This window comes from Calidris pugnax, unplaced genomic scaffold, assembly GCF_001431845.1.
Source record: "Calidris pugnax isolate Ruff unplaced genomic scaffold, ASM143184v1 scaffold8, whole genome shotgun sequence".
Taxonomy (NCBI): Eukaryota; Metazoa; Chordata; class Aves; order Charadriiformes; family Scolopacidae; genus Calidris; species Calidris pugnax.
In genome coordinates, this window is record NW_015090830.1 from 248,599 (window position 1) to 263,434 (window position 14,836).

The window sequence follows — 14,836 nt, forward strand, 5'->3', positions numbered from 1 at the left end:
TAATGTGAAAACCAGCTTAAAAACATGCTTTCTGTTTTAATTAGTTTATTTTAAATGAAATGAGGCACTTTATAGATTGGATACAAGCATTTCCTTTCCATTTGCTCTTTAAGCCGAAGAGCTTGTTGCTCTTTGTTCAAGTTTTCAGAGAAACAGAAAGTAACTAGGAACTAACTTTAAAAAATACCTTTCCTCCTTGCTGCTTATTTTTTATAAGTTTCCTCAGCTTGATCTAGCAGTATGGAAGTATAAATCATCCTTTCAAATTTTTTTTTTTACAATTTTGTTTTATCTAGAGGATTTTTAACACACAGCTTTCACTCATTAGATGTAGAGATTCTGGCTCTTAACCAATCTGTGAAGTCAGAGAAAACTATGCTGTTATCCAGCTGAGAACCTGGCCCATTTCAGATATATCTCCCATCCCCTTAGATTATTGTGCTTAAATTTTACCACCTCTGGTAAAGCATCAAATCTGAACTTACTCAAGTGATGTCATCTGTCTTTGCAGTCAATGTTCTTAGCCCGCTGTTGGTTTAAAATGTAACCAGTTTTCATCTGCTAATTTGAATGGAATTTTAGCTTCTGTTCGAGATGGAGCCTGTGATGCTGCACTGTGTTGCATAAAGGCAGTTCCTACACTCTTACCCAAAGTCAGATCCCTCTCTGCACTGCAGAGTTAGGGCTCTGAAAGACTTGATTGGAATCCTTCTCAAGCATTTAGAAACATAACCTTTATAACCGGTAACAAAATTGAAAATATTTTTCTATGGTACATAATAGTTCAATAAGACATAATAATCCAAATTCGCTAAAGAGACCATGTTTTCATCGAAAATGTTGACTGACGGGTATACACATGCAGCTCCAAAATAGAAAGCAAAGGCAGGTTGCAGCCTTCCTGTACCTGCACATATGCTTTCCTTTTGCATGTGTACAGGTAAGTTGTAATTCAATGCATACAGAGAAACTCATTAGATGAGAGCATCTCTCTTAAAAAACTCAGGTATCGGTGTTTTGCGCATGATGAAAATACAGAGAGCTAAAGGTGATACAGTTTCTGTGTTAGGGCAGACATTTCAAGAACTGGAGTATTTCTGCTCCACTTTAGGATTAACAATCTGCTCTACTGTCTTTTTAGGAGAAATGGTATACCTGAGTGTCAGTGCTTGTCTTGCTTAGCTGTCATCTCACATTCCCTAGGGGTTTGTGTATCCTCTGGGGCTGAGATTTGCACAGCAGTGTCAGGAATTTCATAGAATCACAGAATCATAGAATGGTTACAGTTGGAAGGGGCCTTAAAGATCATCCAGTTCCAACCCACCTGCTATGGGCAGGGACACCTCCTACTAGACCAGGTTGCCCAAAGCCCTGTTGAGCCTGGTGTTGAACACCTCCAGGGATGGGGCATTCACAGCTTCTCTGTAATTGTCCCATTACTGGGTTCCCATTATTGTTGCTGTGGATCTAATGGGGTTCCCATTACTGTTGCTGAGGATCTAACCCCTTTGTTGAGGAATGTTAGTTCTTTCTGTGGATTTACTGTCTTCTGGCTCTGTGGCTTTTATTCCCTACCTTTTAGTATTTCCAGTGAGTCTTCAGCCTGCTCTTGAAAAGGCCTTTCACCATTGGTGCATTTTATAATCCTTCACAAAAGCCCTTAACTGGCAATGGGAAAACTATTTCTTGTAGACGCGTTACACACATATGTACCTCAAAAGCCTACTGGAGAAAAGCAAACAGGAGAGGTAAAAGAGCAGCAATATAGATGATTTGGGTAATACAACTCACCAGAGAACTCAAGACAGAAACTTCTGAGTGTGCTGCCAGGCTGCCTAAATTTTAGAATAAACTATTTGGACTGTTTTGGTCCCTGGAGAACACTAGAACACCCTGAACTACAAATTCACATCTGGTCTTCTCTTTTTCAGGGATGTAACTTCCTCGTGATGTCTACATCAACACCAGAAAATAAAACAGTGCCGAGACAAAGGCTTAAGTACTGGCCCTCCATCTTCCCTATTCAACTGTCTTCAGTTTTAGCATAAGAGAATGGGTGCAGCCACACACTAAAATCTTATTCTGTGACATTTAACCATCTTTGCAAGGCGCACTTAGGACAGCTGCTGAGAAGGGCTGCTGCTCGGTAATGATTTCTTACTTAGTACGTTTACATATGTGTGTCTGCATGTATACGTATATATATATATATACACACACAATACGTTTATGTCAATGAATGGAACAGCTACAGCATCATTTTCTACCGTAGTTAACAAGGCAATCCGGTATAGAGAGCAAGTTTTAAGCCTTTGACATATGGCTCCTCTTGTTTTTAATATGGTTTTAACTGTCAACGCTAGTAAGCCATAAATATGAGAATAATGTAAGGAGCACTACCACAAACATCCACCTCTACGTTGTTTTATTTTTGTTCCATGTTTAAAGTATCCACACATCTTCGCACATTTCCTTCCTCCTCACTGTCAGACACCGAGGCTCTCAGTTATGCAGGTAAAAAGGATTGGCACTTTCTAAACTGTAATAGTTTTTCGTTCTCTCTTGTTAAAAGAATTCTGAGGACTAACTGGAGTCATCAATTGAGAAAAAGGTCCGTGGTGATTATACCGAGATGAGCTTCCATGTTTAGCTATGTATCTGCAGTCACAAAAAGACAGAGATAAAAGACTTTTAAAACATGCTCCCAATATCGCTACACATCCCCTCTTCTTCCCTCTACCTGCGTTCTTCATGAACAGTTATGTCCATTGGACTCAGAGAATATTAAGAATTTGCAATATTCCATAGTATGAAAATCAGCCCCCTAATGAAAAATGGTGGAAAATTTTCCCAAGAGCTTTAAATCTTACTTTCTGGATATATGTAATGTCATGAAAGACAGATCCCTACAGCAGCTGTAAGAAAGGTATGTTAGGCCTCTTGCCTCTTTTCAGCCTTACTTGGACTCACACCACAGCTCCACAACTAACCCGCATACTGTGGAGAACTAACTGCCATGAGTGTGCTGAATACATTCAACCACATAAGGCTCTGTAGTGCCTGAAGGGCTAACTCTGGTGATGTTGGAGGTTTGGCTTTCAAGACTAGAAAAAACAGTTTGCTGGCACCACGGCAAGCCCACTTTAGATGCCCAATCCTTGTGGTTCAGAATACTGGGATGGGGCTTAGAAAATATGCTGGGGACTGTCTGGGAGAGAGCAATTTATGCTCAGCTCCCAATATTCTTCTAATCTTTTACAGGAAGCGACACTATAAATAATCTTATACCTACAGCCTAAGTTGGTGTAGCCCCTCTGCTGCAAACCACCTAATCAAAAGCAGGGCTGACACAGGACTGACCACAGAGTTTTATGTTCACTCACTCTCTGAACAAAAAATATTTCCTTATATGACCTAAAGATCTCTTTTGAAATCTCCAAAACAACTTGCTGAAAAGGTGTAATCTGTCTCTCTAAAATCAAACTAAATCCAGCACTACCTTGTATTAACTATGGCAAGACAAGCACATTTCCATACAACTCAAGGTGCAAATGGATTTGTGTTTTCTGGCTAGCAATCAACAGTTCATTTAAACACAAAACAAAACACACAGCAACACATAAAACATTTCTTCCAATGCAAAAGCTAAACAATGCTGCCAGAATTTAATTGCACTAAAGGACTTTGAAACTCAATTTTCTGACTTCACCTTGGGATTACCTGGAAATAAAATCACAATAAAAATACATCAATAAAGCTTTGCATATAAAACTACTATTCATATTTGAAGATGAAGAAAAAATATTTCTTCTGTTCTATATCCTATACAATCCTGTTGAGTTCATAATGCTTAAAAGAGATATAAAGGATTTTGCCCTACATGCTGTGGAAGCTCCATGAAATAGAAATACAGTGCAGAAGTGGGTGCACGCTGCCTGGTCTATCTGATATTGCTGATACTTTTGACAGGAACATTTATTAGACCATGTTAGCAGTAGCAAGGGACTCCCTCTGATACTCATAATTGTCTTCAGGAGACTGACCATATATTGTAGACATGTCAAATAAAGCGACTATAAAAACATCCACCACATGCACTTTCTGAGAAATTATTAAAGTCATGGCATGAAAATGATCAAAGAGGGAAAAAAAAGGGGTCTCCATTTTAAAAACAGTAAAAGTGAGATTACATCCTACATGAAAAGCATGTGGAGGTGAATTGGGGTAGTCTGACCCTGTATTCCAGGAATAACCTCTCTTCTCTTTGCCTCTCTCTCTCTAGCTTGACCTGTCACCCCTGAAATCAGCAGAACTTTTATTTTACAAAGGGAAGGAATCAAGTGTTAAACATCTCTCTTTTATGGGCATCACTACCTAATGTTGGGTGAGAATTCCAACACCCCTAATAGCTTTACATACCAGTTTTATAGTGGGCTACGATCCTCCATCTCAAGTCAGTGATCATTATATTACTCCACAAGTAGCCCCAGAGAAAGCAAAATTTTGTTACAATTTTGCAACCAGCTGTTCTACCCTCAGGGGAATGCAATGCTCAGCTCAGAAACAGAGTGGTAAAACCTGGTCTACCGTGTCTGGATATGATTATGCTTGCTATTTGTTCCCTACGCACCCTTCTTCAAAAATGTCAGGGGATTCTGTCCTGGTTCTGGAAAGTCTCCACGAGCACAGAATGAGAACCCCGTTCTTGCTATCCACTAAAAACTAAGAAAACTCATCCACTGTGAGCTACACCCACGGTAACACCTGTAGAAAGTAAAAGCAAGTATCAGAGGTGTTTTCTTTTCTTAGATCACGGTGGTGCCTGTCTTTCCGCTCTTCAAGTCTGGTATCTGCCTGAAGTCTGTCAATGATCTTTGCTAAGATGCTTTTGCACTTTTATTTGCCTGTGACATTTACAAGCAAGTTAGTCTTGCATCAAGCTGCTCAGAGTTCAGCTTTATTAGCCTATAGAGACTCAGGACTCCGTTGTGCATCTTCATTCCCTGCCAACAGCAAACTGCAACTATAGGTGACTGACTATTTTTTAAGTATAACCACAGAGAAAAGGAGCAGAGGGTAACAGGTGGAGGGCAGCAGAAATGGAAATCAGTGCATCTTGCACAACGATGAAACACTTGACAATGTGAGTTCTTTAAAAGTCAGGCAGCTCCCTAAAGCTCCTCAAGCCTTTTCTGGATACTTTTCACTGGCAGCACTGAAAAAGAAGTGTGATGTGTTGTGAACAGAATCCCAAGGCCAATTAAACAGTTTAATGGAAGATAAATTTCTCAGGAAAACATGGAAACTTGGGACAATGTCCTAGATCATTATGGATAACAAGAAATCAGTCTAAAGCACAAAATCATAAAGGAGGGGAAACAAATAGTTCTTAAGTTGTTCTGAAGCTTCTGGGAGAAAGGCTAGGTTGGTACTTTGCCAATGTCAGAAGCTCTTTGTGCTAACAAAAGGAAAAGGGTTTTTCAGCTAATCTGAAGTGTCCAGCTCTTTTGAAACCAACAAGTTAGACACTTAAATAGATAAAAAAATGTGGCTCATATTTTTACCAAGCCTTGTATGGAGGAGCAAGAGAGAATAGATTATTAATCACATCATGAGGCAGCCACAACAGTGATGTGAGGCTATGACGATTTCATAGTCACAGGGTTGCATCAGTGTGGGGCACGGCATGATTTTGCCTCTCGCTGCCTTCTGAGTGAACCCACCCATTTTTAACAACTATTTTTGTATAGCAGATACCCATTTCATAAGTCTGTCTACACTAATTTGGAAGCACAATACCACATGGTTTTCTTTTGGGAATTTTTAACTTTGACATTCACGGGCCTCTTTCAAAACACACACATATCAAGCAAAAAAAACTAGTCACTTAAGCCACGACAACAAACATCACTAAAGAAAAAAATGCTCAGTGTAGAAATAATCCATATTTGAAAATAATGATTTGCCTCAGTGTTAAGGTACCTTCCCGGTACATACCACATGACGGTCCATCAAAATTCTAAAACCCCAAAAGGATTTCAGATTAGCACGACAATAATGTGGTGGGATGCACCCCCAACTGTTCTGTATTTAAACCAATGGAATGTCATGCTTCACATTTAATTGTTTTTTAAACTAAATAAATGCAATTAGGATTTTTTCTGTAATCTTTCTGAACAAGCTGAGAAATATACCTCATACCTACCCATGCAGTTGTGCAATTATCGATGGGGTTGTTGATGGAAGATTAGAATTTGCCGGGTGGGTTGCTGACCAATGAACCTTGCCAGTGTATCCAGGGATATTTGGAGTGCTAAGGGAAAAAGTTAAAGGGGGGTTGGGGGATGAAGAAAGAGTAAATTAAATGACTATAGGCTTGAAATATGACTTACGGATCAGTTCTAAAATAGCTACTGTTTATCAAAGATGGATGGGGTAAAAACTCTTCATAATCTAGTCCTTAGAATGTATGAACTGGCATAGCTTCTTTAAGATCAGCAAAACAACTTTATGATGATCTAGCTGATGATCTGACCCAAAATCTTCAGTTAGACACAGCAAAAGCAAGTGCTTTAGTGACTTTTCCTTTTTCTTTTTCCCCAGTTGTTTTGGTTGAATATCTGTATGATATTCATGATTACAAGCAACATTTAATCTCAAATTAAAAATGGGGTCATGGGGTTTGCAAAAGAGCACAAAAAGCAAGGAAATATTACTTAAAAACGTGATACAGATTTAGCTCATATTTAGGTTCCAGCTTCAAACATGAAATTTAGGTAGCAGGTGTTAGCCAACAAGTGTGATTTTTCATGGCCTAAAACCAAATAATTTCCCAAATGATTCAAAAGTTCTCTAAACTTCTTCTAGAATTTATTAAGAATGTATTTTGATATATATATAGTATCAACACTACATAGATACATCAACTTATATTCTAGCTCGAGTACACCAGTGGACTGAGACAGTATGTGTCATATCTTGGAAAACCAAAGCCTTTTGTTAATTCTGACGCTATGTTTTAATGTGAAATTCAAAAAGAAAGTTCCTTAAAGAGATGGAGGAAAGAATTCTACTTATCTGTGGCGCACAACAGAAAATTTTCATAGCAATTGCTGCAAGATGAAGCAGAGATGGACAAAATTAAAGAAGAAAAAGCAGGAATTAATATGAATTCAGAGAGATGTGCATAGAGCTATTAGTTTCAGTACAGCTGATCAGCTACTTCTCCACAACTAGGTTCAGCACAGGATGCAAAACTGGATATATGTGTGAGATGTGGTTTATCAGAAAATTCTTTGACTTGTGTACTAGGAAACTTGGCTCTGAAATTCCTCACCAGAATAGCAGAGGTAATCAAAAAATGCTGTATCTAGCTACCACAGTTATAACAAAGGACTGTGGGTAAGCTATAGTTGTCACTAGAGCATTGGTGGTATATGTCAAAGTCTTTGTACCCATAGTTAGCAGAAAGAACATCTAGTTCTTTGTCTTATTTTGGAGTAGCCTTGCACTAACCCAAACATTCACATACTGCTATACTCCCTGTGCCATGCTCCAGTACGTGACCATCCAGAGAAGATGGCTTTGTAGAATCAGTGCAGCACTTTCATAGTACTTAGGAAGCTGTTACCTGCAGGGAATCGCCAAGTGATTAAGCAAGTAACAAATCTGCTGTCTGTCTTGACAGCAGGCATGCAGGGTAACAAGCAGGCCTAAAAATCTAGTGTAACAGTAGAACATACTTTCAGAATTGGCCAGAATGGCTTGCAGACAAATTTGCTTTTCATGTCAAAGAAGACAATTGGTAGGTTACGTGCAGGTCAGGTAACTGTAGAAAATTTCATTTGCATATGCAGGGATCCCACTGAGGGACACAACGGCCATTGGGTTTGAGTAAGTATAAGCACATACATTCATCTAAACCTGAAAATGTTATAATACTTTGAAGGATTCAGTCAGACTGTGAACTAAGTTTCATCACCCCGGTGACGTGCTCCATACCAAGATACATCTCTCACATGTAATAAAGACATTCCATTGACTTCCCTGAAATTCTATGAGCGTCAGAGAGAAGAGGAGATCACAAGCTAATCACATATTAGCTTGCAACATTTTGTAAGCCCATTTGGAGTTAACTCACATAATAACTATGCAGCTGTGGAGATATTAGAGCACATTATACACTGTTAGGCATCTGATTGATAAAATCTTCTGACCTTTAAAACTTGCAAAACTAGAATAAAAAGGAAAAGCATCATAAATGGCCAAATGTGACTCAAAAATCAAGCCTGAGAGATGATGCAAGATGAAGACTTGTTCTAGACTGTCTGTCAGAAAGGACTGACAGCAGTTGGTATATTCGTAACAGGTGGGAAGGATGTAGCTCCGAAAGAGAAGAGAGATGGACAGAGAGAAGTTAAAAGTACCAGGACAGTAAAAGCTTACACTACAGTACAGCAGCTGCTCTCTTGGGAACCTGCAAAGAAGATGCAAAAAAGTGCTGCGGTTATGTATGTGATAAAGCAGAAGAAACTGAGGTTAAAAAAAATACCCCGTTGGTTTTTTGTTTTTGGATCATGCTGTCTAGCTCTTGTGCATTTTCTCTGATGAGCTGCTAAACCAGATTGGTACTGCTAAAGAAAACAACGAAGTGCCAGGCTCCCACTGGGCAACATACAAAACTCCTCTGTGGTTATGCTGTCGTCATCAAGCTTTCTTTCTGTAACCATGACATCTCTCTTCTTCATCCACTTCCTTGTTATCATTCTAGTAGCTCTTAGTGCCAACAGTAAGAAACATACAGTGTTGACAGTTGAATCTGTGCAAGCTCTAAGATTTTTCAAGTGGAATGCGGTGCTTCTGCTTTGGTGTGCCTCTGTTTTGTACATCCACCCCGGGATGTCTTTAAATATTTTTATTTCATAGAAACATAGAATGGTTTGGATTGGAAGGGACCTTAAAGATCATCCAGTTCCAACCCCCCTGCCATGGGTTAGGACACCTCCACCTTCCACTAGACCAGGTTGCTCAAAGCCCCATCCAACCTGGCCTTGAACACCTCCAGGGATGGGGCATCCACAATTTCTCTGGGCAACCTGTTCCAGTGTGTCACCACCCTCACACTAAAGAATTTTTTCTTGATATCTAATCTAAATCTCCCCTTTTTCAGTCTAAAACTGTTACGCCTTGCCCTATTACTACACATCCTGATAAAGAGTCTCTTCCCATCTCTCCTGTAGGCCCCCTTCAGGTACTGGAAGGCTGCTATAAGGTCTCCCCATAGCATTCTCTTCTCCAGGCTGAACAACCTCAACTCTCTCATCCTGTCTTTATAGAAAAGGTGCTCCAGCCCTCTGGTCATCCTTGTGGCCCTCCTCTGAACTTGCTCCAACAGGTCCATGTGTGTTTACTTAATTTAGTCGGTCACCCATACTGGCATTTAAAGCTATTTGAGATGCCTTAAGTTATGTGAGAGAACACCCTATTCCACAGGACCCACAGGAGACCCATACTGTTCTGAAGCAGCAGCTGGAAGTGTCGCTCTTGGGTCTCTCCAGGGCATTGGATGCTCAGGTTTGCCAAGTAAATTCCATGTCAGCTCTTGTTATGGGTGCAAAGTCAAGATTCCCCCAAAGCATTTGTAATTCTTGAAAACCTTGGATCTAGCACATCAGCTGGACCAACTGAGGTTTAGCCACATCTTTTTGTTCAAAAATTCTGTCTAGTGAAAGCAAACTGGTAGATTCATACCTTGCACTTACGCACAAAGAGTTCCTATCATCTTACTCTTTCTTAGAAATACTGTTGTATAAATCTCATAGAATTAAATCACCAGAGCTCTTCTGTTACTGCAATTATAAAACAGGCCTCTCAGGTCTCACTCATAGTACATAAGACTCACAACTAGCTTCACCTCAAATTCCCTTCCAGGAAGACTGACATGTCACACGTTTGTGGCCCTTCTTTTACTTCACAATCCTATTTGTTAAGTAGAATAACCTGCAGTAAAAACGCCTCAGATGTGATCCTATGTCATGAAAATCAATGCATACAGCCTCTTGGGTCAGGAAAGAATATACCTGAGAGAACTTGTGAAGTTAAAACAAGGTGCTCCATGCAGAGCGAAGAATGGGACTGGCAGGATTTTTGAACAGAGCATTCTGGGTTGCATTTCATAACCTTCTCCTTCAGCCATCAAAGCAGGATAGGGAATGGGTATTTACAAACAGATTTGAGGTTTCTAAAAGGATAAAACCATGAAAATGGTAATTCCCCAGAAATATTTCAGTCATGTTGAACTGGAGCATTTTGTTTCTACAACTTCAAACAGTTTTATTCTGCTTTCAACTTTTTCAACCCCCCTTTTTAGTAGAGGGTAATATTTTTCAGAAACAAGAAGGCATTTCTAGCCAGCAATAAAATCTCATTTGGAAAATGCCAAAGTAGGGTAATTCAGAGTACCCTACCCTCAACGCCCTGGATGACTCAAACTGGAAAAGCACTAAAAATGCTGGTGGACAAGCTGTCAGTTTCTGAAGAAAAGATACATTGTGGGAAAGCTCTTAGGCAGCCCATGAAAATGACTATGCAAGGTGCAAGGCGGCAGAGGGTCCTGTCCCCAGCTAATTGTGGCCTGTGAGGTTTCTGTGGTAACGTGAAATGATAAGGGATGCATGCACACAGTCAGTTGGAAGCTGACTACACTGAAGAAATACAACTGAAGTCACTACAGATATACTGATGTGATAGTAGCATTTTGCCCAATGTGTTTGAGAAACTAAGAAAAAGGGTAGTTTCAGAGAACAGCTTTGTGCAAGAACTGCAGGACTTGAAACACTTTAGGACTTTGTCTTCCTAGAAACTATGTACTAAGTTCCCATTCCAATCAATCGCTTCCAGACATGCAATTTGGTCAGATCCTGCCCTCTCTCTGATACAGACAACCTCTGTGGCCTTGGACAAGTCACTTCAGCCTCCTCAGTCTTCACCTTTCAAAACCCAGCACTATAATCTACTTTACCAGTGTTATGGCAATGAACTAGTTGATGCTTCAAAGGTGCTTCTAAGTAAGTAACACTTTGTTAGAACGCATATACATTGTGTAAGCACTGCCCTCTATTGAGGATTATGAAAGCTGATGAATTATGAGTAGCAAGTTTTAAAATGCTAATGACTGCCAGATTTTTACTTAGTTCTGGCAGCAGAGGCTTTTACTGTGGAACAAGAAAACATAATCTCTCTCCTAACTCCTTTTGCCAAATTTCAAGAGGTAGGTTGCAGTAAATACCACAGTGCTATAATACAAATGACACACAAAAGAGAAAAGCACAAGGCAGATATAACACTTGATTCATATGAACTATTGCTGCGTACGCTGGAGTGCACTAAGTGTGCTACACTAATACTACACTATGTACTGTTAACTCACTGAGGGTGTAAGGGAGCTCTCACAATGCCAAGGAGGAGAGTTATTTGTGTCTGTCAGACTGAGCGTTTACCAGAGCTCTGCCCATGAATGCTACAGAGGAAATCCCCATCACCAGCGTGGGAGGCTTTTTTTCCATTGACCCTTAAAACACCTGCAGAACTAAAATACCACACAGAGCATAACCTTGTTTCAGCAGCTGATTGGGGAAGAGGTCAACAAAGGAAAAAGCTGGTGACTAGAGGCAGAGGAGAATTATACAAAATTACATGCCTATAAAGATGCTTAAGAAAAAGAGACAGCAGATGATTATGCTGGGAATCCACATGATGCAGTAAAATCAGTTTCTGTATGGTTTTCAAAATTATTAGGTTTAAAATGCACTTCTGAATAAGAAAGAGATCTTTTCAAAGTGTTTGTTAATAACAAGAAGAATGAATTGGGTCATTACTTATTTTCACTTAATAATAACATGGAGCCTCTCACAGCACCCGGAGAATTTAGCAGCCTGAGCCTTTCTGGAAGTCACTGCAGTTGTGCTGCAAAGTTTCCTGCTCTGTGTAACTTGCCCAAGGGAGCTGAAAATACAGTGTTTCCTCAAAATTTGGACCATCCTCCTCTTCCTTGATACACATGTGGATGGGAGCAGCAGCTACACACAGAGCATCAGATTTTTATAAATGCTCAACACCTAAAAGTTTCATTGTGGCATCTGTGGCCAGATTTTCACAGGAGCTTAGCAATCAACGTGGACTCAGAATGTGAGCTCTTTCAGAATTCTGGTTTTCATACGTGGTTACTGAGCTATTTTTGAAAGCCTGGCTGGCTGCACAAAACATAGCCTTTAGCTCTTTGTTGCTTCCCTATCTAGTATACGGTTAGCTATATGACATATAAAACCAAATGCAGTATTCATCTTCTACAAATAAATAAATATTATAAGCACACAATGATCAATCAAATCAGTGAGAAACAAAGAAAAAAAAACCACGGGAAATAGACATAATCAATTCAGAGTCCAAAGTCTTCTAAAGGAAATCAGAGGTCTCAGTTCTGCAAAATATATGAACAGATACTCAATTCTATCCCTGTTCAGGAAATCTTGTTAAACAGATAACTTAACCTCACTGATTCCAATGGAATTTACACTTCATGGATCTGAAAGAAAAGTAAGCAAATACAAGAAAAAGTATAAAGCAGACAGACAAGTAGACAAAGTAGGGGGGGAAAGAAAAACACAAGAAAAAGGAACTATACACAAAAAATTAGTAAATTTTAAAATAGAACAAAAGCCACTTGACTCACTGGACAGTTGTTGTCCAATATACCTAACAAAATTACAAAAGCAACATACAATCAAAATGCAAAAAAGTATTAAAGCACTCAATGTGGAACCTCACTAGTTAGTGGCCTAAAAAGATGAGATTCAGTCCTACAACTCCTGTGCTTTGACAATGCAATTCACTCGACGGAGCACTGAGCTATAAAACAAGGTCATGATAAGTTTTACAGATTTTTGGAGATCTGTTGGTGAAAAACAACTGCATTAGAAAGAGATTTTCAGAGTGCTCTTCCACAACAACTTAATTTTTTGACTGGCTCTTTTTTAAAAAAAGATTTGTATGTTGCCCTTGGCAAAGAAATGATAGAAGACTCCAGCTTTTACGTATACATTGCAAAATTATCAAGGGTGAAGAAGAAGAACTAGTTCATCATAAAGCAAGTTCAGGACTGCATACACAAACCAAGGATATTAAGAATGATGCTACATTCCAGGGCTGGAACAGACCTCAACAGATGATGTAATTGATTCCTTTCCCCCAAGACAGGCTTTAATGAAAGCATAGAAGAGAATGAGAGGAACTGAATTACCATCCAGGATCTTTGGTCATATGTGAAGATCAAGAGTCTAAACTAAGAAAAGCACTTCCACAGCTTCCTTACAGAAATGCCTGCTGATCATCTTAGACTGCCACCAGATCACAAATATAGTTTTGATCAATAAGTTCAGATTCATAAATTTAGCACAACACTTATGACATGGCTTTTTACATGTGGTGAAGGCTCTCACAGCTATTCCATGCCTGAACCACAGAGAAAAACGATAAAAAATGACCTATATTCCCAAGTCTTCACTTGTGTCTCAGCCTAACTTTTAAGAACTGTGGCCACCATTTTGTGCTAATTACTATTTTTAAAAATCAAGGTTCAACAAAGCATTTCAATAGCTTAAAGCTCAGAGTTTGGCAAAAAACCCCCAAACCAACAAAGGCACAGGCTAGGGCTCAGGACACATGAAGGTTCATTCCTAACTGTGCTACAGATTCCCAATGGATTTGGCAAACAACTTAAACACACCGCACCTGGATTCCCATCTGTAAAACTTCCGAATTGCACAGTAAGGACTTCAGAGTGTTATCGACAGTGCTAGGAATATGCACGGCAGCTTTTCACAACACTGATCTTATCCTAGGGGCATTTAGGCTTAACTGCGTCATAAGTCTTAATTCCTTAAGAAAAAAAGAAGAAAAACAGAAGACGGTTTCCTGTTCTGCCAAAAGGAAGAGAGGGTGGGCGCAATGGTAACATACAAAACATGCCCAGGTTCACCACTCTTCCTGTTTGTCTCTGCAACATTACATGACAGATGACTCTTAGCTACTTTCAGCTTTGCTAATAATTTGAATGGCAACCACTTTCTTGCTCGGTCTGGGAAAGACTCACTCTGGAGTAACGCCCGAGTGCCAATGCTCTTGCCCAAGCGCTAGAGGCAGGAAGTGCAACTGCTAGTCCATGAAAGAGTGAAAGTGACTATTGACAAAGAGATTTCTACATTTTACAGACTTACAAAGCTTATTTTGGCTTCTACATCCAAACCATATATCTAACTTCTCAAGGATTTTGGTGGGAGTCTAGCAGTCTTACTACCTTTAAACATCTTTCCAGAACTACTGGCAAACGCACAAAGTGAAATGTATAGGGATCACTTTTATGTCTTTTTTCTGACTTTCTTCTTCCTTCTGCTTAAAATCATAGCAACCTTGATGTCTGACAATCATAGGTAGAGAATAAATATACTTTATGAAGAACTTAATACAATTTTTCAGGTGGAAGTGAGCTTTTCACAGCTTTGAGATGTCAGAATCTTTTAGGTGTCTGAGATCTTGGTCTCCTGGTTGCCGGAAATCAATTAAATCCATAGCCTCATTCCCCAAAAAAACAGCAAAATGACATGGAGAATACTGGAGAAGATAATACAGAACCTGTTGCTCAAACTTATAAATCCACCATCATACCATACATAGCAAATACATAACTCCAGACAAGAGATCTTGTCTGTTTGCAGCACAGTGTACCCATCAGCTTCTACTCTTCAAGCTCTACAGCAACAGCAGTATGACATGGCAGAAT

At 39.5% G+C, this 14,836-nt stretch overlaps 1 protein-coding gene across 1 annotated transcript in view; it reads right to left on the reverse strand.

Annotated features, from left to right (window-relative positions):
• Positions 1-2,408: 2,408 nt before the first annotated feature.
• Positions 2,409-14,836, reverse strand: part of LOC106887368 (chromosome unknown open reading frame, human C7orf72) — a 28,109-nt gene continuing 15,681 nt past the window's right edge. The window contains exons 9-10 of the mRNA XM_014940830.1: positions 6,206-6,313; positions 2,409-2,658 (exon numbers count right to left, since the gene is read on the reverse strand). Coding sequence (XP_014796316.1) covers positions 2,535-2,658; positions 6,206-6,313 — 232 coding nt within the window. The 3' untranslated portion in view covers positions 2,409-2,534. The remainder of the gene's footprint in view (positions 2,659-6,205; positions 6,314-14,836) is intronic.